The sequence below is a fragment of the Thalia democratica genome, chromosome 3 (assembly GCF_965202585.1).
Source record: "Thalia democratica chromosome 3, ktThaDemo2.hap1.1, whole genome shotgun sequence".
In the NCBI taxonomy this organism is placed as follows: Eukaryota; Metazoa; Chordata; class Thaliacea; order Salpida; family Salpidae; genus Thalia; species Thalia democratica.
In genome coordinates, this window is record NC_139167.1 from 60,298,804 (window position 1) to 60,325,229 (window position 26,426).

Genomic DNA, 26,426 nt, shown 5'->3' on the forward strand with positions numbered 1-26,426 from the left:
CCGCAATTTTTGTTTACAAAAATTATTTATTTAATTACTTAGTGTACAGATACTTTGTTTAAAATTGATTACTTATGCACTGCTTTAAAAATATTCTAGAACATATATCTTAAAAACAAGAATTCAATCTTAATTTTCAAAATTACAGTGTAGTTTTTAGCTTTAAATATTTAGTCAACGTAATGACTATATTACGACTAAAAATGAAAATTTAAGAACATAAATATAAAAAGCTTAAAAATATATTTTACAAATATTAGTTGTACGTTAATTTAAACTAAAACTAACGACTAGCTGACAATACAATTTATTACAAGTAAAGTTGGATTAGCAATAAATAGTTAGCTAAAATGTAAGGCTTTAAAAAACGTCAGTAAAACCTTGGATTAAAATGGCTTAAAAGAAAACGATAGTAAATAAAAGAATTACAACTTTTAAAAGAAACTTTTAGATAGTTGTGAATATGACACATTTTAATTAATGCTTATAAACAGTAACAAAAAAGTTCAACTGAATTTTAAAACCTTTAAAACAATCATAACATAAAACTCAAAGAATTAAAACTTTAAGTTAGTCAATTTACTTTTTAATAATTTCTTAAGGTTAATGAATAACACTGAAAAATTTTACTTAGCACAGTTAATCTTATTTTTATTCATTTTACTTCAAAAACCATGGATGGAATTTAACATGCCTTTTAAAAATAAAACTAATTTTAATGAATAAAAAGTAATGATATTTGTTTTTGTAAAATTAAAACAAAGCAAGTACGTTAAAACAATGTTATTTTAGTTAAAAATAATTTTAAACAATTCTAATCTCTCAAACAGTTTGTTTTTTATATTCATTAAACAGCAACTTGTAATTTAAAGCTGAAACTTCACTTAAATTAGGTATTTGTTACAAATGATAAAGCAATCAAAATCGGTTAAATGTATAGAAAAATTTCTTCTAGACTTAATGGTTTCATTCTTTAGGGCTTATCGTAGTACTTTGCATGTTTAACGTTTAGCAACAATTAAACTGTAGAGATGATTTTACTTGTAAACTTTTAATATATTAGCTTTAAATTTTGTAAAACTCCGCATAAAATTTCTAGAACATGTCTCAACAAGTTCCGATCAAACTAGAAAAAATTATATATATATATATATATATCATCAGTTGAATACTGAATACGAGTGGCTTCCTTCCACCTGGTTGGTCTCCAGCGTGCTCGTGTCTTCGGACTGCTTCCAGAAGATCGGGAACGTGAACGTTGATCCTGCAGATCTTCGGTAGCTGCACAAGAGTGTGTTTGAATAATAAAATAAATTTGTAAATAAAACAGAGTGTGTATATAAAAACAACAGAATAAATGTTTAGACAAAGTTAAAATGTAAAGCTTCATTGAACTGGCCTTTAAAGTAATGTTGACGCATCATAGCATTTATTGGTAGTTTAACATATATACGAACATATATCAAATGGATAATTAAAGCATAAAAAGAGATCATAAGTATTATGATATTTAGTAGTTTATAGCTTAGTTTCACAACTATTTATAAGGAAATACTCAACTAAGTTATAATCACTATTTATTGAAAATTTTTACAAGAAGAAAAAGTTAGCCTTGTGTGCTTAAAAATTTTAACTTTAAAAAATTAAAATATACCTTAAAAATACATATAGCACTTGATAAACTGTTTTGTTGTTTTCAATTCTCACACATAGAATATTACAAACATGAACTCACTAAACAACGCCGACGAATATAAGCAGAGCGATCACAACCAGACAAACAACAGCGATCGCTATCTGGTCTCCCGAAGTGAGTCCTGGGGCCACCGCTGGAGCTTCTTTTGGCTTTGCTTTTGGAATAGCTGTTACAAAATTAATCAAATAAAATAAAAGCTGTTTTTTCCACTAGCATGCACCAAGTGAAAATATTAAAAAAATTAAAATTAAGTTCTAAGAAAGTTAATTTAGCTGTCTTATTTACAATGAATTCCTTAGATTTTAATTTGATTATGTTTAAAAGTATCTTTGTTTCTTTACAAACTAAATCAAAGTAAACTTCGTAAGTTCCTACGTGTTGATATATAAATTGTATCTTTTTAGTTATCATTTAATAAGTGAAAATAATTTTGAAAGACTGTTCTGAGTGACTCTAAATGTGATACACTTAATTCTTTAAATCTGGGTTTAACAGTAAGAATAGTTCGTATAGTTCTATATTCCTTGAAGTTTAATAAAATTTATATTAGTTTAATATACTTAATAAAAAAATGAAAGATTTGTGTTTTAACATAGTTAACAATACCTCCTTTTTAATTTGAACTAAATATATTGAGAATAAATCATTATAACTATTTTTCTATTTAAACACTTTTCTTACCTTTCAAAAATCCACAAATGGCAACTAAATCCAAGCAAGCATGAAAATTAGTATACAGTGTGTTAATTATGATTTTATATAATAGATGTAGTGAAATAGTTACAACAAACAATAAATAATGAAATGATAATATTTTACAGCAAGCAGTCTAAAGTGTTGATAAGCTTTTTGCTATCAACGATTTCAACTAAATGTTTAAGTAAAGGAACATCCATAAAACATGCTGTTGTTTATAATTTTTCATTTTATTCTTATAAAACTAGTATTGAATTAATCAAATGTTATCTTAGTCTTTTTTAGTTCACACTCATTAAAAGTATGTTTGGTTTACATTTAGGACTCTTGGTAATAAAGACTAGGTGTTTAAAACAAACTCGTAGCCTTTAAAAAATTTTCAAAGCATTTTAATTTAGCCATGCAACTTTACTCACACATGCACATGAACAGCGTTTTAACCACGTTATTATAACGACCACCTTCGGTGATAATAAATAATATAATAAAAAAAAAATTCCCTATCTACCTTCAGGTGCCTCTGTTTTGGGCGGAACCGGTTCGGTGCTTTTGGTGGTCGGAGGGTGTCTGGTCGTGGTGGTCGGAGGAGCAGTGGCAGGGGTTCGGGTGGCGGTAGTGGTTGTTGGTGGACTGGTGGTGGTTGTTGTAGGAACTGTGGCTGGTGTCTTTTGAGAAGTCGTGGCGGGCCTTACCGGAATTGGCAGAGCTGCAATAGCAAATATTTTCTATAGGAGTTCCTCGCAGTAAAAGAAGCTTGTGTTTTTAGTTATAGTTAAATGAGCAATGTGTTGTAATTATTAGTACATGTATGTGTGTAAACATTAAATTTATTGATTTACAATAATGTAGTTCAAGAAGTTTTACACATGTAATACATGCTTAGAAACCTACTATTTTTTAAGCTTTTTCTTAAGATTTATTTTTATTATGATGCTCTTCAATAATTATGCTAAGGTTTTAAAAACAGCTTTTTTGTTTAGTCAAGTTCAATTCTATAATCAAGTTATGTAGATAAACTTTATTTTTTTCCTTTATCTAGGTTAAATATATTGTAACTGTTTAAGCTGTATTAAACTTTAATAATCATAAAGTACTAGAATGAATTCACTGTATTTATTAGACATTTTTTGTGTTGCAATACAAAAATTTGGCCTTTTCAAGTTGTGCTAGTTAAGTTTATGTCTGTATTAACTTTGATAAACTTGTTGTTTTTTTTTTTGTTTTTTATAACCTACTCACTCGTTCTAAGTATATAAATAGCTAAACTAAGTTCATTTAAGATAAGCATTTTTTTTAATTTATAGTTATAAACTTTAAATTTAAAAGTGGGTGTTAAGCTTATATTCTTTTCAAGTGTTGTTTATTTTGAAACATATTTTTAACTGTAAATATTTAAGTTTTACGATATTTCAAAAGATATTTTTATACCTCAAATTTTTTTTAAAGCATATACTAATGCATAAGCTTTAGAATAACTTTTAAGAGCTTGTATTTAATTGCTTGTTAAGTTTTTTAATCCAGGATTTAGCAAATTAATGCAAAGTAGCAAGCATTTTTTTATCATAACCCATACAACATGCTTTAAGTTATTAATTTTCAAATGTGCATTTTTTAGATAAATTTGTTTCAAAAGAAATAGTTAGGTGTGATGCGGAAATGTGCTGAATGCGAACAAAAAGCAAGTATCTATTGATTGTGTTTGTGCTTTAAAATAAAAATACAGTGATAAATAAATCATATAATTCATAAAGTAGATATCAAAAAAAATTATCAACAAAGCTTAAGTGGTCAAACAGAAAACATTTATTTATGTTATTAATTATATATAAGTTTAATGTAGCAGCTGAGTTTTGTATATAACACTTTATCAAGGAAAAAAACTGCATTGATTAAGTTTTTGTTTTTGTGAAAAATAACCGAGCAACTAACGTTTGAGGCAGGACAGTATTGTCAGGCTTGGCACCCACTTGGTTGGTTGCTGGCATTTCACCGTCAGCTGCTTCATAGGAGCGCTTCCTCCGTTTGTTATCAGGTATCCTGGACAAAATAAAATTTTGAAATTTTAGTTAACATAATTGCTTCTAAAAATAAGGATGTACACTTGCCATACAAAATGCAAGAAACTAAACACTTTATTTTTTACAACTTGTGTGGTTAAGTTGTTTAGATTTAGTCAAAAATTAAAAAAAAAAGTGTTTTATTTGTTTTCTCAACTGTGAATTAAAAACTCAAGTTCAAATGATAAGTTTTCAAACAACATTCTTTAGTTTGGAAAATAATAAAACAAAATACATTAATTTATTTTTTTCATTGTGACGTCACTACTAACCGGTTTGCACGCACGACACGTTGAACATTTTTTCGTCATCAATGCAAGTTGCTGGCGTCATACTCAAAGTCTCTGACGTAATAGTCGGCATTGGCGGGCACCTTTCCTCTGTAGAATAAATATTAAAATAAGTATACTTATTTGTAGCTTAAAGTTTAGTTTTCAAAAGATCTAAATTTAAAATATTACTTGAGTTAGACTATTAAAATGTTCTTAACGTGAAGTTAAACATTAATATTTTAACTATGTGTTACTAAAAGTATTATATTGTCTTAATAAGTTAGACTATTCTAAAATAATTTAAAGTGTAATTTTATGGGTTTATTATTATAACTTATTATATTTTTTATTTAAGAGACACCTTTTTACAAAATCAGTGTTTGTAAAATGTGTTTTTTTTTTCTATCACGTAAATATAAACAATTACGGCATAAACCAACACAGGTACGATAAAACAATTATTTACTTTTAGTGTCAACGTTTACTTATGCTGAGAATAAGTAGAAAATTAAGTAAACTCACGATCTACAAACACGGTGAATATGCACTCTCCGATGTTACCCGCCTCGTCTTTAGCTATGCTTGTGATTGTTGTCTTACCGACTGATACCATCAGGCTTCTTGTTGCAGGCTCTTCTTTCACCAACTTGGATGCATCTGGTGTTTATATACGATAGGTTAATAAGTTATATAGTAAGTAAGATTAAAATAGATGTTGGTACTAGATAAATAGACTTAGACTCGTAAGCAAAAATTATTGTACAGATAAATAGTATAGTACAAAAAATAAGTTTAATATACGTAACAATTGCTTGTGACTACTAAACTTTACTATAAACAAATATTTTGATTTTATTGAATTTTTATCACTTTTTTAATGCAATTGGCCGAGGAAATATTTTTACACGGTTTAAAGGTATCAAAACGAATTTGAATAAACATTTTAAGAGAATAAGTCTAACTGCGAGAAGCTAGATTACAAAAGGAATTGTTGATTTTTTGTTTGACCTTACTAGTTTTATATTTTAGCTTTGATATACATGTAACGCTGTTAAATATTCTTTTTAATTTTAAGATCAATTTTTTGCTTACACATATATATTTATAATATTTCAACCAACCAGTCTTATCATCCTGCCACACAATTTCGTCCCACTTGAACACGGTGCTTGCCTGGCAGACACCGACCCTGAGCGTGATGTCATCGGGACAGTTAAGCGGTTCGGGTGGGGTTATATCTGAAACGAAGGTGTATTTTGAATAGTGTATCAGATAGGGTGTGAATAATTAAATGGTAGCTAAAGTAGAAAGATAAACTGTTTTTTGTTTTTTGAATAAAAAAGTAAACTCTTTTTCATATAAAGTTTTTCATATCACGAGAGCATAGAATAGTTTACGTTGCTAAAAAATTTCTAAAAGTGTGGCTTAAAAGTACATATCTGTTACCAATAAATTCTAGTAAAAAGTTTTAAATGTTCACATCAAATAAAAGTTTTAAATGCTTTAAGAAAACAAGCTGTTAAAAACCACTTACTACAAACAAAAAAGAATCTTAAATTAGTTACGGCTTACCAGCGCCATCAGGTGCTACGGGGGAGCATTCAGTTTCACTACCACTAGACAGTTGGAATCCCTCGTGACACAAGCACTTGCTGGCTGTCTTCGATGTCGGGATGCACAAGTGCCTGCAAGGTGCGAAACGGGCCCTGCATGGGTCGGGGAGGCTGGCTGTTTAGTAAAAGAACTCGTTAAAAATTTGAAGTGGTATTGTACTGAAAATTATAACATATATTTGTTTAAACTAAAAGGGTTTTGTAGGTTAAATGAACACAAAATAATATGATTTCGTTTATACAGTAAACTTGATTTGTTAACCGTAAAAATATGTCTGATCTAAAACTATTACTTTAAAAGGGAATTATAGCTAATGAATACAACTACCTATTCATTTAGGGAAAAGTACAAGCAATTTGTTTCTTTGGTTTCCAATTTTAGAACAAACTAAAAAGTATTCAAACAACATTAATATAAAAAATGTAATTTCAATTACATGCTGTTTAACTAAAATTTTGTTGTTGTATTTTTACCATGGCTGTACTTTACTAAACTTTACACAGTGACATCAAACTAACAAATGAACAGTTCTTGTGTTTTGGAGAACACGGTAAACGAGTGTATCTTGTAGAACAGCGCGGGTCCGAACCCGGTAACTTCCAGCGACCCGGTGTCCTCCCCAACTTCGAACCTCTCCACGCGGGTCGTCACTTTGTCGAACAAGTACAAGTATCCGTCAGCGTATTTGATGCTAAAGAAGATATGTTGTATTAAGAAGCAGTTTAAAATTCAAAACGCGTTATAAAATATTCCACGTTCTTACTTTTCTGAAAATTTACAGCTTAAGTCAAAAATAAGTTGCAATAACAGTAATTTGAATCAAGTATCGTTTCGTGAAGAGAATAAGGAAATCAGCTTAGTTTGGCAAGAATCAACGTCATAGTTTTATAGAAAATTTACAGTTTTTATTCAATTTATTGTGTTTTAGGCAAACAGTTTAGCACAACTTATAAAACTAGTTTTTTTTTAACTTTATCAAAATTTTGAAAAAAAACACTCAGATGTTTATTGTTACAGTTTGAAATTTAACTGATGACTTAACATAATAATTTACTATTCTAGTATATTTAGCAATAAATAAACAAACAACAAACTCTGAAATGTAGCTGCTGGATCTTTGTGCTTTCTGGCCGACATCCCAAGTTTTATTTTTAAGAGAAGAAGCTTCAGACGCCGTCTCGAGATCCGCCATGGCAAGTTCGTATATCAGTCCAACCCTTGAATCACCAACGAATACACGTTTTCCTGGATATTAATTAAAGTGAGTTATTGAAATTAATAGTAAAAGTATTTTAAAAACGATTGATGCCGTAACGTTTTTATAATATTATGTATACAGGTTATTAAACTTTTATAGTTAAGCTAGTTAAGCTAGTAAACAACAAAAAAAAATATTTTTTGTACTAATAATAACTATGAAAACTAAAACTAACACTATGGGGTTAAGAGTTAAATAAGAACTATTGGAAGAAAATATTTAGAGTTTTTACTTTATCGGATACTTAATCATTTATATATTTTAAAAGAACATTTCAACACTTATAAAACTAGTTGTTTTAGAAGAGAAAATGTTTAATGTTAGTAGATATTTGATGAACAACCAAAACGTTATAATGAAGTAATGAGTATACATTTATTGCTGAAGTATTATTAAGTACAAAACAAACAAATACTTATAAGTTCTACATTGTTATACAAATAAACTACTACTGAATTCAAATTAAATTAACGTTTTATGACTAAATACTACCAAAAAAGTAAACCTTACAACTTGGCTTAAAATCAAAAAAATATATATTAAATCACTTTTATACTTCAGCTTATTATCAAATATCTGTATTATGACGTCACAAACCTGCGATATCAACAGCAAGTGCGTCGGGCCAGTGGATGTTTTTCATGAGTACTTTCCTCTCACTACCATCGTAATTCATCCTCAACAACCTTCCAGTGTCCACCTTCGAATAAGTGTCTACCCAGTATACGTGTCTGTTTACGGAGAGAAAAAATTATTAATCAAAACCTTTTTGCAAAATATTACTATAAATTATAAATTATCATTATAACCCCCCTTGTACAAAAATTCAAAAATAGTTGAGGTTTTTAAAACTTCATTATAAAAGTTCATTGATTAATATTATGTATCGATATAATATTAAAATAGTATTAAAACAGTCTATCTTATTAAGTGTACGATTAAATGTCGATTAATCTGTTTAATTATAACACGAATATCTACTTCATATTATACATGTGCTGAAACTAAGAAGTTTTAACTATAATATTTTGTTTTACAAATTTGTAGGCAAAGTGCAGTTCTAATCAATAATCAACACAACTTTTAACTTTCTATATTCCATTTACATAGTTATTAAAAGTAAATTTTACTTAATTTTGTTTAGGTAGCTGAGTAGAAAAAAATAATTTATTTTACCATTTTACTCAATATTTTTTTTTTGTTTCTTAAGCGAAATATAATGAACTGATTTAAAGTTCTTGCTAAAGGTCATTTCTGACCGACAAAAATTAAGACTTGATCATGGATGGAATATCAACCACCGCTAAAAGAAGGTAAAAAGAAACTAGCTGTTTCCTATTTAAATATTCAGCTTGTATTTATCAGCTCATTGAGCCCCGTTGCGTCAGTAAGGCGATGAAATGTAAATACACAAAACAAACATAAGGGTTTGTTTGCAAAAAGTTTTAAGCACGCTACAAAAGTTTGCTTCGCTCGGTTTTGTGGAAAAATTCACGCTTTACTAAAAACTTTACAAACAAACTTATTAACTTGTGCGAACAAAAAAAGATTAATTTTTTACAGTTTATTAGTTTCAATTATTTTAATATACTCTTACATATTTTTTTAAATTGAGTTAGGAATAAAATTTAAATGTTACAAATTATAGGCGTTTTTTAGTTACTTAAAAATATCTTTTTTACAGCTAAATATTTATTTTATCGCTTATGGCTCATATTAAGACCATGTTAGATCTTTTCAAATTACAATTTCTGGATCGGAATCAATGACACGGCATCAGAATGTTCGACTGCCGAACATCGATAAAATACGAAATGTTTTGTTTCATCGCGGCAACTATTCGGTTGTTACGTCACAAAAGTGCTCAGACGCGTGCAACTTATAAAGATTGTGTTGCGTGTATGCGCATACCGTGAAAACGCACCAGTTATACGTTTTACAGCTTTATGCTTATTTCTAGAAATATTTAAGATTTCAATATAACTATCGAAAGGTTAAGAATGTTCAGTTTGTTTCAACGGAAGTTTTTATTTAAGTTTTTAGTCAGTAGTTTAACATAATTCATGCTTGAACTTATAATTGAAAATTTTTGAAAAAACGTATGTAGCTGAAAAAAAGATATAGTTTTTTTGGGAAAAATAAGTTACTTACATGTTTCACATCAAAATATGTCTGAAGAATTTAAAAATTTTACAGAACTTTATACGTTTAACCAAAGTTTAATCTTAAAAGTTAATGTTTTGTGGTTTTTTGAGTGGCTATTTAAACTTTTTTAACTTAACTGTATATTTAAGAATGGTATTAACTTAGGTTTATTGCAAAAAAAAAGTAAGTTTTTATCACTTTTGTTGAAAAATTAAGAGATTTGAGCACTCAAGAGAAGATTTTATGTTTTGACTTTTCTTTTTTTTTACCTCTAGCTTTAACCTTCTTGACTTTTTTTTAGCTTTAAAAAAGAACAATTTTTATTTTAAAAAATGTTCTGGTCTGATTTGATTTTAATTTTATGTGACAATAAACGCTGTATAATCAAATTGTTTCAATGACTTTCTGTACAAAAAATGAAATCCTGGACAACTTATTATATTGTACCCGTAATGTATATAATGTTTAAACAAAAACTGTTTTTGTTCAATATGTTCTTATACCAATTGTTTTAGATATTTTATTTTCGTTCCATAAACAAATCTATAATAAATTCTAAGTAGTTTCTTTGAACGACAATGATTTTTGAATTAAGTAACTATAACTTGTTATAATCACAATATAAACTTTTAAACAATTTGATTTAATTCCCCTCTTTTCAACACCTCTTTTCAACACCAAGAGCGATTTTGTCAATCATTATTGCTTTTTTATATAAAAATTTGTAACAAAGATTAAGAAAAGTTTTAAACCAAGCCTTTTCTCGACCTACAATTAAAATAATTAAAACATTTAAAGCTTTATGTTTATTTCTAAAAAATTTTTAGATTTCGATACAACCAATGAAAGGTTAAGAATGTAATAAGCAAACGAAACTTGTCATAATATAATATTTCATATAATTTCTTCTTTTACCTTTTCTTAATATCAAGAGCGATTTTACCGACTCCATTGTGTTTTATAAATATTTGTAACAACGATTAAACAGCGTTTAATTAATTAAATAAATAATTAATAAACAAATAATTAAAATTAATCCATTTACCTCTTCTCGACGTCCAGGGCGATCTTGCCGATCCTGGTCGTGTTTCCCTTCTCGGTCATGATGGGCCTCTGGTACATTCCGTCCGATCCGCTGATGTATATGTACTGCTGGTGGTCGTCCGCGTAGAAGATCAGCTGCATCTTCGCCTCGATTGCGAACGTTTTCACTGTTGAAAGAAGATTGCAGTGTTAGTATTAATAATTGTTTTGAAATATTTTTATTGATAAAAGTAGGGCTATGACTAAAAGCAAAACAATAAACATGTGTAGATTTAGTTAAAGTTGTTTTTTTCATACTAGCTTTGCATAGTTTATTCACCGTATAAACTTTTTATTTCTCTAAACTAAAGCGTTAAAAAATTGTATCAACTTTTAAAGCTTTTTAATTTAACTAAAAAAGGATTGTGATGAATAGCTTATAACATTGAATTTTTCGAATTATTTGTATACATATAAACAATGGACAATAAATTTAAATGCCTCAGGTATAAAGATTAGCAAACAAAAACTTCTAAGTATGTAAAAGTTGTAATGTCAGTTTTGTATAAACTTTGAATTTCTCTAAACTAAAGTGTTGAAAAATTGTATCAAATCTTAAAAGATTTTCATATAACTAAAAATTGAATGTGATAAATAGCTTGAAAGACGATTATAATGTTATTGATGATAATTTTTTTCAGTACAATTTAAAATATTTTTACTGAAAAAATTTGTGCTTTGCCTAAAAACTTAAGAGTAAACATTTAAAGATTTGGTTAAACTTCTTTTATATCAGTGTTGCTTAGTTTATTTCTCGTAAAAACTTTTAACTGCTTTAACTAAAGTGTTAAAAAGTTGTATCAACTTTAAAAGCTTTTTAATATAACTAAAAAAAGATTGTGATAAATAGCTTATAACACTAAATTTTTCAAATTATTGTTTACGTATAAACAATGGACAATAAATTTAAATGCCCTAGGTATAAAGATTAGCAAACAAAAACTTTCAAGTATGTAAAAGCTGTAATGTCAGATTTTGTTAATACCTTCAAATCAAAAATACTTTTTAATCAAAAATACTTCAGTGAAATCTGCTTTAAAAGTATGTAGTTGCTTTTACATAGTTGCATAAACTTGTTAATGTTTTTAGTCATTTCAATGCCTTTAAAAATTTAGACATAACAAGTTTAAACACGATTTAAATAGCGACCAGAAAACAAGTGATAGTTGTAATGATAAGTTGTAGTTTTGTTTTTACAGTTCTTAAAATCATAAGAAATAACGGAAGTAAAACCAATTTTTTAGTGACTCATCGAGTAAAAATTTTAACAAATCATGACTAAACCTTGCATTTTATTTTATAAAATTGAGTTGAATGTTTCTTATTAACAGAAATTAAAAACCTTTCCCGTTTTTTAATTTCTAAACTAAACCTATAAAAAACTAAATGCACAAAATATTAGTTTAAGAAACAAAAAAGATTGCAAAATTTGACTTTTAAAAAGGCAAACCTTGATTTAAAAAATAAAAAACACTTTTACAAATAATACTAAAACTTAAAGCTAAAACATTAAAGATTGAAACTTTTATTTTTTTTATACTAAACTTTAATTTGTACACTACAATATTTTTAAAATTTTGTTGCTTACTACAAAACTTAACTATACATTTTAAAACAACTGTGCTTATTTTTTATCATTATTTAAAAAGTAGGTAAATACATTTTTTAATAAAAAATAACTATAATAACAGTTAAATAATAACTAATAACTAACTGATATACAATGTGTTATAAAAAAAACTAAAAAAATAATAAAACTACTGGTAACATCAAGTAAATAATTTGATAGGAAGTTAAAATAACCTCTAAAATATGTTCTGTTTTTGCTAACTATACAAAAAGTTGAGAAAATGAAATATTCAAAGCTGCTGCACATTTTATTTTTAAACAGCTGCTTTTGAACGGTTATTCAAGTTCAAAAGAAGTTTTACGAGTTTGTTTTTACGTATATTAAGTAGATTTTTTGATACCAACCAGTTTTCTTCTTGATGATGGCTCTTGCGAACCTCCCGTCCCACGAAGCCTGGTTGATGGTCTTCGACTTGATGTCGGAGAAGTAGATCAGGTTGTTCACCTGGGACACGTCCACTGCGTACGGGTGCGTCTTCATTACTGAAAGAGTTTTGTTTATTATCCATACATAAGTTTGACAATGCTTATAAAAAGCTAACAATGTTATTTTAACGTGAAAACAAATCATATTTACATTATACAGCATATTCATTTGCTTGATTGTTTAAAACGATAGACTAGCTACCAGTTACTAAAATAGTTTTGATTTCAAAAAGTAAAATTGTTTTTATAAACTTTTACCTCCTTAGTTACTTAACTTTATTATTTTTTGTTTTACTTACTCAACGGCAACACAGCGGTTTTGTTGTCTTCCTTGTTGGAGATTCCCAGTTGGAAGATCTTGGCTTGTCCCTGGTCGGCCAACAAAAGCGAGTTCGATTTCAACTTCAACGCTGAAATTAGTTTAATTTTGAAAACAGAAAGTATGAAATTTGTAAAAAATTGCTGAAATTGGTGTCGGTTGAAACTTAAAAATAAAAGATTTAAACTAAGTTAAACAACAAATCTTAGTTGTTTTTAACGAAGCTTGAATTTATAAGAACTTCTTTTAACTTCTTTTAATTTGTGATTAAATAAGTATTGAAATAAGTACAAAAACTTAAAACAAATTATAACTGTTAGATGTATCTTAAAACTTTTCAGCTGTTAAAAATGCAGCCAAGTATTTGCTTATAATTACTTTCTTAAACAATAACATATTATTTTCAGCCACTTTTAGAAATCTCAGATTGTTTCAAGTCCAATCGTTAGCAATTTAAAAACGTCCTCAAAACATATATCAATAAAAAATACTAACACTTTTTTAAATTCACAAACATATAACAAAACCATTGATTTTAAAACTTACTATAAGCAAATATATATATAGAAAATAGTACATGTATTGCAACCACACAAAAACTAACGACTGATACACTGTGTTTCTCCTTTGAGTTCGTACCCAACTGCGCATGCGCACACCCTCTTAACTCCGACCATGGGGAGGCAAATATGGTCGCAAGGTGACGCTGACGTGCAGCTTCCTACCTCTTCGTCTACAATTATGTTTGTTTAGTTTTTCAACTAAGTAAACAAGATCAGTTTTTTGTATTATACAGTAAAGTTATTACTTATTATTTTATAAGTTTATAAAAAATTTGAACTATATTAACATATGTATTTTGTACATGTCATTTTTTTACATGTCATTTATTTACTGCCTTTAAATTTGAATAAGCTAAAATTAAACAAATACCATTTTTAGCAGCTGTGAAAGTATAAAAAGTTTGTTTTTTATTACTTGCAACCGCTAGAGGATGATAAAGAGTCAAAAACTGGTTTAACAATTCGAAGTTTTAACTTTATAAAAAACTCCTAAACTACTTTATTTTTTAATATTTCAGATAAGCCACAATTGTTCAACCTCTTCCAAGCGAGTACTCCTCATTCTCGCTCATCACGGTGATTCCCCTCGGTTTTTCGCTCAATCGGTAATTCCCCAGTTTCAGCCGCTGATCGGTGGTCTGAGTCTTTGAAATCCACCACACGTAGTAGAACTTCTCGTCAGACATGAACCTCGTTCTTACGTCGGTCGTGTAGATGTAGTTCTGAAACGAACAAATGTTTCAGATGAAAAAGTAATATCAATTGTGTAGTAGTTTTAAAACACAAATTCAAGCATTTAAAAGACGGTTTAGTGACTTTGAAAGCACAGACGAATGAACTAACACTGTTCTGCATACCATCATTAAATTTTATGCTTTTCTTATAACATTTTATTGATTAAGTATACATAAGTTTGTGAATATCAGTTGCTTATACGTTGTACTTTAAACACGCTACTAACCTATATTGTTATTTTTCAATCATAGGTTATAAACATGATCGTTTCACAAAAGATATGAATTCAGTTTTAAACTATTTTGTTATTATTTTCAAGTTCTAACCAAGTAGCTAGCGACGCCCCACATGATGGAAGTTGTGCTGAAATAATTCCTGGTTTTGTTGGTACCGTCCAAGTTCGAGGATACCACAAGACTACCAAATCCTGTGAAATCGGTCCAGTACAATCTGAAAAGATATAGAATAAAAGGTTTAAAGCTTCAGTAATAAAGCTAAAAGTTATATTTCAAAATCTTTATTTTTTAAAAAAGTGCTGTATCAAACTATTTTGTTACTTATAATCTTTGATTTAAGAATATATCTTTAAACAAGCTTAACTTAAATAATACGACAGTAAATTAAACGTATACAGAAAAATTTGTGTTTTGTATAATTGGTAGAATTAAAACCAAATATTACTAAAGTTTATAACTTCTCAAAAAAGGATAAAATTAATTTAAACTTTTAGGTAGAACAGATGTTAACCTCTGTTTTTTTATACGTTTAATAAAATAGACAATTTGAAGATAGTTTGCGCACAAACAAGACTACTTATTTGAAAACTGAGTAAACGAATATTTTATAGACTAAAGTTTGGTTTTATTATTTACATTTCTAGATAAAAAATAAGCTTTGTTATAATTGTAAACGTTTTACAACAATTTACAAAAATAAAACTTATAGTTGACGTTTAAAAATTTTACACTATAAAATAGTCCTAGTTTTGTTAAACCAACACTCTTAAGTAAAGTAAAATAAACAATTTTTGCAATAAGAATATCTATTATAACCTGTGAGATTGATATATATTTAAATTTATTACCAAACAAGTAGAAATTAAATACTTCATAATACTAATAAGCTAACTATTAATAAAAGGCACAACTTTAAATACACACTTACACTTACTTATCCTTAAACGCTTTATTCAAAGTAAAACAAAGACTTACTTTCAAAATCAAACTAAATGTTAATAACTACTAACAATTTACAAGAAATACTACGCTATATTATGATTTGAACACGGAAAATTTAAGTCTGTTCTACAAAGTATCTTATGAAAAAACAAAAGCAGTGTATAAAGTTAATACACAATTACAAATAAAATATTTATGTATCAAGTTTTTGACCAGTTAGGTGCACAGTAAATTTAAATGAAGTTCAAGTTTTTTGTTTGAACTTTTGGTAAATGTTATTTTGCTTCCTTTTTTATAATAAGATATTAAAAGTGTTTTTTATAACCTAAGTAATATGGTCACTAATTTTATCACATAAAAGTAAAATGTTACAAAAAATTTACTGAAGTGTCTTTAAACAATTTTTTAATTAATTTAATTTTTTATGGTAACTTAGTAGATTATCTTTCATTAATTCTTTATGAAAACATAAAACATTTAAAACGTTTACCTATTTTTGGTTTAATTTTTTACTTTATACAGAATAAAATGTGCCTTTTTAAATGTTTTTAATTTTTTTAGAAGTTTTTGGAGCTTAATAAGATTTATGTTGACATTTAAATAAATAAGTTGTAATAAACTGAATAATGAGATAAGGTTTACTTTGTAATTTCTAGAGAAGTTAAAATTCAAAACTTGAAGTTGTTGGTATCAAAAGCTTAAATTATTTCCTAACAAACAGAAAAGTATTTCCTACATTTGGAATTTTTAGGACCAACGGATAAAACAAGAACATTTTCTATAAATATAGATTTTTCCGAAAAAAAAAGGAATAAATTCTGAACGTTATCTAATTATAAAAGATTTACCTTAGTTGCTTTTACTAATTACTTTTACTAAAAATAGTTGTTTTTTAAAGATACAAAGATAAGTATATCGCAGTTGCAACAAAAATTTTGTTCATTTAGATATTTTTTTTTCAAATATTTCCACCATAACTTACTTATCATCAGTGTAATCTACAGTCATTCCAGTGACATCAAATACTTCAGGAAATTTAAATAAAACTTTCAGATTGTTTCCAGACATGTCCATTGTAACAATCTTGGACTCCATAGTTTTGAACAAGGACAAAAACAATATCCTGTTTGAAAGAAATAACTATGAAAACATTGTAAAATATTATCTAGTTTACAACCTAAAAATTTTTTTTTTAATACTGCATAAAGTTAGTTTTGTTTAAGTTTGTAAATACAATGAACTATGGAACTCAAGTACCAACATGGTTTAATTAATGCTTTCAAAATCAACAAATAATAAATGTTACACTAATAGTTTTACATACAATAAGCTTTTACCTTTAAGCAATAGATTAATTTAAAATATACAATTTTAATTTTTTTTTTTTAAACTATACGTTTTTTGATTAACTACGCAAATTAAGCTGTTACCTACATTTATAAATAAACATTGCTACAGAAAAATAAAATGTGCATTTGAATAATTGTAGTTTTAAATTGTGAGTATTTTTACACATAAGTTAAATTAATTAAAAACTATTTTTTTTACATACAGCGAAAAACAAATAATGTGGTTTTATATTTTCTATTAATAATAGCCTAAAGCTTTATATTCAGCTATATCTAAATAAGTGCTTGAATTTTTACTTGGTACATGTTTATTTTTTAAATTTTTAAATTACCTAATGAAATGTGTTATAACATGTTAATGCACCAAGGGAATAACTTAAAAAGGTTATGTTCAAAAAATAAAATCTAATGAACCATATTCTTGCGTTGTTTGAATTAAAACTATAGACTGTTAAGCTTGCAAAATAAATTTCATTCAGAAATCTCGTTAACTAACTTTTAGATTTTACTGACATTTTCATAAATAGTTGTTTGATGTTTCAATGGACTAAGTTACAGTCCTTACTTCATTAAAGGTTTAAACGACTGTTTGTTTTATGAAACGGTAGAAAAAATAAAGTTGGTAATATATAACAGGTTTTTTACAAAATTTTTTCGCGTGACAAAGATGTTATACTAAAATATATCGTAATTAAATTAAGTTCTATACTTCTAAAATAAACTTAAACACCACGTAATTAGACTGATGTTTTAGATAAAATATTTTTAGGTAGGCAAAACTATTTAAGAGATAAAGTAATTAAACTTAATAAACTGCTTACAACTTGAAACATTGTCACGACTTTAGATTTATATCGTATTGCAAAAACGTTTTCTGCTGTATATGACATTTTTAACTCAGTAATTGCTACTTAGGAACAAAAAAGTGTGACTGAGTGATACTATTGGTACTTTTTGTGATTAAAATACTAATTTTAAGCTACTTGAGTATTTTTAGAACAAATTGTCTAGCGAATCTACGTAATGAATAAGTACATATAACAAAAAAGACTAATAGCAAACTAAACTAAACTTTAAGCTAAACTTTTTTTAATTATATAGTAGCATTTTTAAACTGATAACTTATATAAAGAATAATACTTTAAAATAATATAAAAATATATTAACAAAAATATTTTTTAAAATGCCAATCTTTATGAGTCATTAAAAGAAAAAGTTCTACATATCTGCCTATTAATCACTTATTACCTTCTTCAGTCATAACAAAATAAAAATCAGTTCAAGTGTATTTTTGTATTAAAGTAAAACATTATAATTTCTATACTTGTTTTATGCAAACTATTTACATATTTATTGTTTAATAACCTTTTTCTAGCATGTAAGCTAAGTGCGTATGGAGTCTCTCCCTGAGGTCTGTAGATTGGAGTGTAATGCTCAAATTTGGAGTCACTCACCTAAAAAAAAAATCATAATATATAGTTATGAATATGTTGTACTATGTAGTTTTATTATTATTGGTATTCATTGTTTTAAAAACTGAAGTAAAAAAGAAACTTTATTTTCCTACTAACATGCAAATAATACAAACATATTTTCAAATTGTTAATACAAAAGTTATAGATAATTTTTAAAATAGGTTTTAATGAAAATGATAAATAACATATTTGAGCAAAGTTATAAAATAATGAATTGTAAAGCAAGTTTGCATAAAATTTTGATTACGTGTACCCGTTATATTTTGATAATAGTTATAAAAATTGTGTTTTCTGCGAACAAAAAAGTTTAACTGGAAATTTTATCATACAGTATCAAAATTTTTTTAGTAAAATGTTTCGTAAATAATAAAAAGCTTACGCCTACTAATGAGTAAAATTTATTTACTCATTTTGTTAATATATTGTATTGTCTAAATTTCTAAGAAAATAAAAAAGAGTATTTTCATATTGTCATTTTTTATAATGTAGTACGCAAATATAAACTTTTCCGATTGTTTATTTTTTCACCAAAAACCATTATCGATAGGTAAAACCTTTTAAAAACCAATACACTAAGACAAAAAACATTTTTTTATTAATTACTATTTTGTTTATTTTTTTGTAGTAAGAAAATGTTAAGCAGTCGCATAAGGTTTTAGTATATAAGTCATAAAGAAGTATGTAATACAATAAAAATAAATTTGATTGAAATAAACCTTGTTTGCTTGTTAAAACTTAATTATTATCCGAAATTGATTTTTACAATTACTTTTAAGATATGTATGTATACATACCAATAAAGTTATCAATCTGCAAGCTTACCATGACCCAGTTCTGTTCGCTGTCCGTCCAGAACAAGTTTTTGGTCATCCAATCAAAAGCGATCATTTCGACGCCTCCCCCCATTCCCTCCAAGTGTACGGACGTCTTGTTCGTGTTCAGATCGTGAATACCGAAGTGCGCCGATCTGTTTGGAGTTGCAAAGCGTAAAAATATGATAAAAATATAAATAAACAATAATAACGTTTATGTAAGTGTGGTGCTTACCAATGTATATGCTGTGTAAATACGCGAAAACATAATTTAAAGCGATTGTTAACAAGTATCCGGGTGAAACAAGTTCACTAGATTTCTTGATTTTCATAGCTCCGTTGAAGTGTGCTAACCCGTTAACACACAGTAATATGTGCTAGTGTAATAAAGAATACTGTTTAATTTGTTATTGTTTTATGTTATGTATAGAAAATATAGGAAGTTTATTAGCTTTTCTGTTTGGGAAATGAGAGGTGTCAAAACACAAGTTTTTGAAAATAAACCCAAAATAAAATATGTTTTGTTCAATAAACTTGTTTAAACTTTGTGAATACACTTGTATGTTACACCTACAATATATAATCTAAATGTTGACTAGTTAGTAGAAAAATTAAATTAAAAAATAATAAGATTCAATGAGACTTCAATTGTAACGGCTTAAAGATAAATTTAAATTGGTCATAGAATTTTCCTTTAAAATGAAACTAAGGGTTCAGTCTAATTTAATTATTTTTTAAATAGTTTTTAGTTTGTTTACTTTATCGAAAGTTATAATAAACTATGAGCTTTGGTTTTAAAATGTGTCTGTGGAGTATAAAGTTGTTTGAAAACTAGTAAGTTAATTTTATGTAAACTTTATTTAGTTTTTTAAATGTTAATACATTTTAGTGTTGTCATAAAATCTAAAATGTAGTTTAGTAGTACTATTCTAATAATTGAATAGTCGTAATTTGGTTGACTTTAAGATAAAAAAATGTTTGTTTACATACATTGTAGTTACTAAAAAGATATTTTATAGACTAAAATAGAGAAATATTATTAACCTCTTAGAGCAGTCAAAACAAAGTAAAAAGTATTTGTGAATAGTTGCACAAGTTAACAGCCTTTACTACATAAAGTTACACTAAGGATACAAAAAAAATCTTTATTGCTTTTAACATTTATTTAGTATATGTCTTCAACAACTTTATGAAGGCTTTAATTTTAGCAAACAAATAAAAAGCTTTTATCCTTTTTATTTACGTTTAATAAAACATATGAATTAACGATTGATTTTGTAGTCATTAAATCATGTTTAACATAACCTCAACATCAATTTGAATAAACAAATAGTTACGTTAATTATAAAATAAATTTAAGAACCTCGACTTCGAACAGATTGTGGTAAACTAATAATTTACTAATATTAAAAGTGTGTAGCATGTTTTGCGTACTATAAAAATAAAGTTCATGATATATTAGTCTTATTTCTGCTTAATATTAATAAACCTTTTAATCTAAAAATCATATAAGTCTTCATAAAACATGAATTTTTTGTAATCTTAGTCATGTATAGCAATATAACTGGTTGAAAATGTATTTGACATTAATTACAATAATCACCACATTCAGCTGTTGAAGCTTCTGTTTTTTTACAAACTAAGTTAATAAAATGATACAACTAATATCTTAAACTTTATTTCTCATTTTAGAAATTATTACGCATTAAAAGATATAATAAACCTGGATTCATAACTAAATAAGACATTATTTTAGTAAAAAAAATAAAACAGCCAGAACTGTTGTAGTAAATATATAGATTTATAATTTTACTTTATTATATAACTAATAGATAAAGAATAGATAACATTACTTTAAAATAGACTCATCGAAGGTAATGGTATGAAATTTTTAAGCATTATAGTCATAAAATAACTTTCAACAAAGTAGTATAAAAGATATTAAAAAAGATAAGTTACTGCAATATAAACCAAACATTTTCAATAAAATTTTATTTGTATCACTTTATCAAATTATTTAACTCAAATAGTAAAAGCTCTAATAACTAAAAACACTACTATCATGAAGAAAAAAAAAAAAAAAACTTTAGTACAATAACAGAACTAGTATTAAAGTTTAGAAAGTATTTTCACCCGCAATATTAATACAAATTTGTTATAAACGTACATAAAAAATATTCAAAAAACTTTTATTATTCACAACACTCAAAAATAAATTATTTTAATTTAATTGCAATAAAAAAAAGTAGTTTTTTTCGTACTTACCTGTAGTCGAGGAAGAACACCTTCTTCTCCTTGTAGTCCGAGCACAGCGTCCAGTACTCCGCCGGGATCTGGTTGGCGCTGAACACGGTCGACATGGTGACCGAGTCGGAGCCGCCCGCCCTCTGCTTCACTATTTCCGGGTCGGCCTCGAACGAGAGCACCTTGGCGGTCCTGTTGGTCGCGTCGTACGACGTCCACGCCACTATCGAGTCGTCGGCTGTTCAGGAGAGTTGTGACGTCATAGAAAATATTTAAACGGTGCTACAGTGACGTATGGAGTTAACATTAGTTGAATAAGAGGGAATAAAGTTCAAGTATATAAAAATCTTATTCTATTTCTAAACAATTACAAAAATGTTACTTTGTTTATTTTTCTATATTTTTCTAAATATTAGCATGAAGGTCAAGGTTATAATATGGTTTAAAAATAGACTCAACTCAACAGTAAGTTTAACATTAAAATTAGCTTAGTATTAACAGGAAACTTAGATAAAATCTTTAGGTAAAACATTCTTGCACGTTTTTTTTTTAACAGGTTTGAAAATCAACATTATGATATAAGACTATTTTGTTTAGAATCTAACTACTTTATGGAATCAGAAAAAATTAAAATAAAACTAAAAAGAAATATTTTTAAACAATAAAGTAGTTTCAAAACCTATAAAACAATCTATTTATTAGATATTTAGGCAAAGTAAAACAAACTAACGGCACTTGGTTATTTTACAATACTCCCACTTCTTAGTTGCATTTGTAGTATAACACCAAGTTCCCATTTGGTCGTGGTCGGGATTTCTATAAAAAAATTCAATAATTAATGCGAATTAAATATAAATAAAATTTTAGTACAAAACTATGCCTTATTAATTTATAGCTAACCTCAAAACGTGAAATTTTTCCTAAAAATAGAGTAAATATAAACTTGTGGTTTTTACAATTAAAGTTTTGTTAAAGTAGTAAGTTTAAGTCGGCAAAAATTTTAAGCTACTTTTAGTTTAGACATCAAAGAAAAATTATGGTAAAAATTAATAATTTTCATATGATTTTTTTGCACACAAGTTAAACGTTTACTAACTAATTTTGATTGAAGCTTTTATTTTTTAGAATTAGCTTAGTATTGTTCATTAATAACTTTATGCATCAGTTTCACTATCAAAGCTATTATGTTTTTAGATAGATAATAATCAAACCAGTTACTTTAACATACTTAATTTTTGTTGACATATTGATATTTAATTAGTTTAATGATGGCAGAAAAGTATAAATAAAAAAAAATAACAATTATTTTGTTTACTATTATTAATCAACAATCTAACCTTAATGGTTTATACATTTATTTGTTGCGTACTTTATTTTGATTTAAGGGTTTTGTACTATTTGGAACAGAGTAAACTATTACTGTATTAAAATCAGCAATGTAAACAAAGATCTTATATCAAATATAAACTAATTGTGGTAAATTTCACTCTAAGGTTTAAAGTTCTGAATATCTTTTACGTGTTTACTTGAATATTTAATCCTTAGACAAAATTTATAACGTTTGAGCACTTTGATCTACTTAAAAAACTAAAACAGTAAAAATGTATAATGTATATTTTTATTATACATTTTTACTGTTTTAGTTTTTTTTTGTAGATCAAAGTGCTCAAACGTTATAAATTTTGTCTGTAGGTTAGAAACTTAAGCAAACACGTATTAAAGATTTAAACTTTTACACCTTAGAGTGAAATTTACCGCAATTAGTTTGTATTTGATATAAGATCTTTATTTACATTGCTGATTGTAATACAATGGTATATCTTTATAAACTTGTTTATTTATTTATATGCTATTGAAGATATTTCGATTTCAAACTAGAAAATAAACGAAACGGTGTTTATTATATACCACATATTTCTTGTTATAAAATATTGTCTGCAGTAACTACGGTGTCCCCAATCTTTTAGTGTGAACGAAGGGGTGATAAGTAAAAATATAATAATTAATTCAACATATACCAAACCTGCAATAATTATGGTGTCCCCCGTCCTTGGGTGTGAACAACGGGGTGTGGGGTTCGGTGACGTCCCATCTCTGACAGGGGATTCCCGAGTAAGTGACGTCACGAGAACCCTCGTACCACGTCGATGGACCCTGGATGCATTCTGTTTGAAATTTTTATTGAGTTAAAAACACTTTTTTTTTGAATCAGAACAACCACGTTAAATATAAACTATAACACTAGACACATTCCGCATGAAGAAGCATGTGTGAAAAACTTGTAAATAAATATTGTGATGGTTTAAAACATTGTTTAAAATAATAATAGCACGTAAAACGTCGATTGCATTCTTTGGGGATTGATTTTTTTCTTGATTTAACAATAAGGTATAAATAATAAACTTTAGTGTTTAGTCTGAGAAAAGAGTTACAATAATTGTTTTGTACGAAGCCATACTAAAATTGCTTGCATCCTTTAATAAAGAAAATAATAGTTTTAATAAAAAAATGTTTGGTGATTCTTCATTTTGCATAAAAAATAAACACTTGAAACTAATATATTGACAACGTTTATATTGTTTACTTTTTTTTTCTTACAACGACTGTTAAGTCTTTTTAAACTCCTTAATATTAAATAAATAGTTTATAGTTTGAAACTTAATAACAAGAGTATCTTTTTCAACTTTAGTCTATAGGAAACTCGTTTTTAGTTGGTAGTCAAACAATTTTCTAAAATTCTAAGGAAATAAAAGTTTAGTTTACGAGGTAAAAAAAAGGTATAAAATTATTTTCTATCTAAACAATTTTTATTTAACAAAGAATATTTTTATTGAGACATTCATAGATAGTATAAGTTTTTAACAAAGTCTGCAGTTTACATACTTACGAATTAAATTTAATTTAATTCCTACTCCCTTTAATAAAATTTCAAGTATGCTAAAACTGAAGTTTAAAATTTAAATATGTTTTTCAATAATTAATACACAGAACGAACTATAAATATTTTTTTTCTGATCTAGTTTTACTTGGTTTTATTATTCTAAACTACGCATAAGAACAATGTAGCTTATAAGTTTAGTAGCAAAAGTTTTTTTTAAAACTTTAAGTTATTATTCATAAAATACTACAAGTTCTAAATGTTTAATAACTTGAAATAGTATATCAGTTATTAGCATTTAAGTTATGGTCAAATAAAGTTTAATTAGATATTTTTCAAATGTCATGTATAGTAAAAAATAAGAGAAACTAACCTTCATTGTAGTTAACTTGATGGTATTTAATTATTATGTACTTATTCTAGTTTAAGTTAATCAAAAATTGTTACGTGAATCTATGCTAAACAAAATAAAACAAGCTTTAGTACAAAAAAATCCTTTTGGAATTAAAAAATATTTAAACGGGTTTGTTATTATTCAAGATTTCAATTATACCAGCTAAGAAAAATTAAACTGTATCACAAAAACTTGATAAGTATTAGAACTTAAAAACAAAAACTTGAATTACTCAATGTGCCTTAAATATGACAGTTGAAACAATTTGATTTTATAAAAAGATTTAGCGCTATCATAATGCAACTGTAATACTATTACAGAGAGATTAAAAAAAAAATTTTGAAGTTTATTTGCACAATAACTTACTCATTTACTGTTTATTTTTAAAATGAAACGTTTAGAACAGTTTTAGTTGGAAGTTAGATATCGTTTTTTCGTATATTATACCATAAATGACGCATTTCGTGTGGTTATTATCTTAGGTCTTATTTAATTAATTGTATCATGTTGCTTTTTTATTTTGTTATATATATTTTTTTAACATATACTTTTATATAAGTTGAATGGAAATAAAGCTAAGTTCTTAGAACAGCTTATTTTTTAAACTTTTTTAAGTTTTTTCATAGTAACAGCTTAGTCCCATTCAACTATATTATTCACTCTTCATATTTGAAAACGTTGATCCTTGTAGTAAATTAAATATGTATGAAACACTAAAATAATAACAACTTTTAGAACAGGCTTATTTTGATAATTTTTTTTGAACAATGAATTTAAAATTTGTTATTTTATGCATATTATTCACGGAAACAAAGATGGATATTAGCTAAACAAACATTCTAGTTTAACAAAAAGCATTTTAAATGAGTTTTTTTGTTACAATATATACTACAACGTTTTATAAACTATCAAAAACAGCTTTTAATTTTTTACATTAGTTAAAAATGTATTGTTAAAATATTTTTACTTTCTTTCAAAATTTTTGAATTCAGTAAACCAACTATTATACAGTTATACACATATAAAAAAAAACTACTTAAAACGGCTATTTTCGAAATTTATTTATAACAACGTTTATAAAGAGTTGAATTTATTACAAATTTAAAAGTACTAGTTTAATAACAATGTAAACATACCTTCTCCGTTATGGGTACCTTCTCTGGCAAGGCATAGTGCGAATAAACCGACAATTAATAATAACTTCATATTTGCAGATATATATGGCTTTAGTGTTAGCCCTATACAACTGCTTAAAATTTATAAAATCTGTGTAAAAATGTTCGTAGTTAAGTTATAAAAGTTTATAATCAATTTCGTTTTGCTTTAGTTACAGCTAGAGTCAAAAGCACATTTGTATCATTTAAACATACTATGCACCTTACAGTTTTGACAGCTTAGGTAAAATAAAACAAGTTATAAACCGTTTTAAGTTGATTGTTTGTTTTTCGAAACTTTAACTAAACTTTAATATTTTTCTGAGCAACAAAAATACTTGACTGCAAACTTAAAAAGTATGTAATATAAAGTTATAGACTTATATTACTTGTTTTGTACTATTACTAGGTTAAAACGAGGTTACTTAGGAAAAATAATTTGAATCAAG

General features: G+C 26.7%; 1 protein-coding gene across 2 annotated transcripts; it reads right to left on the bottom strand.

Moving 5' to 3' along the window:
- Positions 1 to 291: 291 nt before the first annotated feature.
- On the bottom strand, positions 292 to 26,091 carry LOC145831967 (low-density lipoprotein receptor-related protein 1B-like). Of its 2 annotated transcripts, XM_082939324.1 has the most exons (24): positions 25,960 to 26,091; positions 23,575 to 23,716; positions 22,282 to 22,367; positions 21,573 to 21,789; positions 19,318 to 19,462; positions 18,386 to 18,474; positions 16,654 to 16,794; positions 14,820 to 14,943; positions 14,297 to 14,480; positions 13,800 to 13,928; positions 13,176 to 13,286; positions 12,796 to 12,933; positions 10,784 to 10,949; positions 8,191 to 8,324; positions 7,430 to 7,580; positions 6,854 to 7,026; positions 6,294 to 6,449; positions 5,843 to 5,959; positions 5,244 to 5,378; positions 4,722 to 4,829; positions 4,322 to 4,429; positions 2,901 to 3,098; positions 1,736 to 1,862; positions 292 to 1,281 (listed from the first exon to the last, which is right to left on the bottom strand). In XM_082939324.1, the coding sequence occupies exons 1-24, from the start codon at positions 26,027 to 26,029 to the stop codon at positions 1,161 to 1,163; spliced, it is 3,270 nt and encodes a 1,089-aa protein (XP_082795450.1). In that variant the 5' UTR covers positions 26,030 to 26,091; the 3' UTR covers positions 292 to 1,160. The 2 variants fall into 2 exon arrangements, with proteins under 2 accessions (XP_082795450.1, XP_082795451.1); XM_082939325.1 differs by lacking the exon at positions 2,901 to 3,098.
- Positions 26,092 to 26,426: the final 335 nt, after the last annotated feature.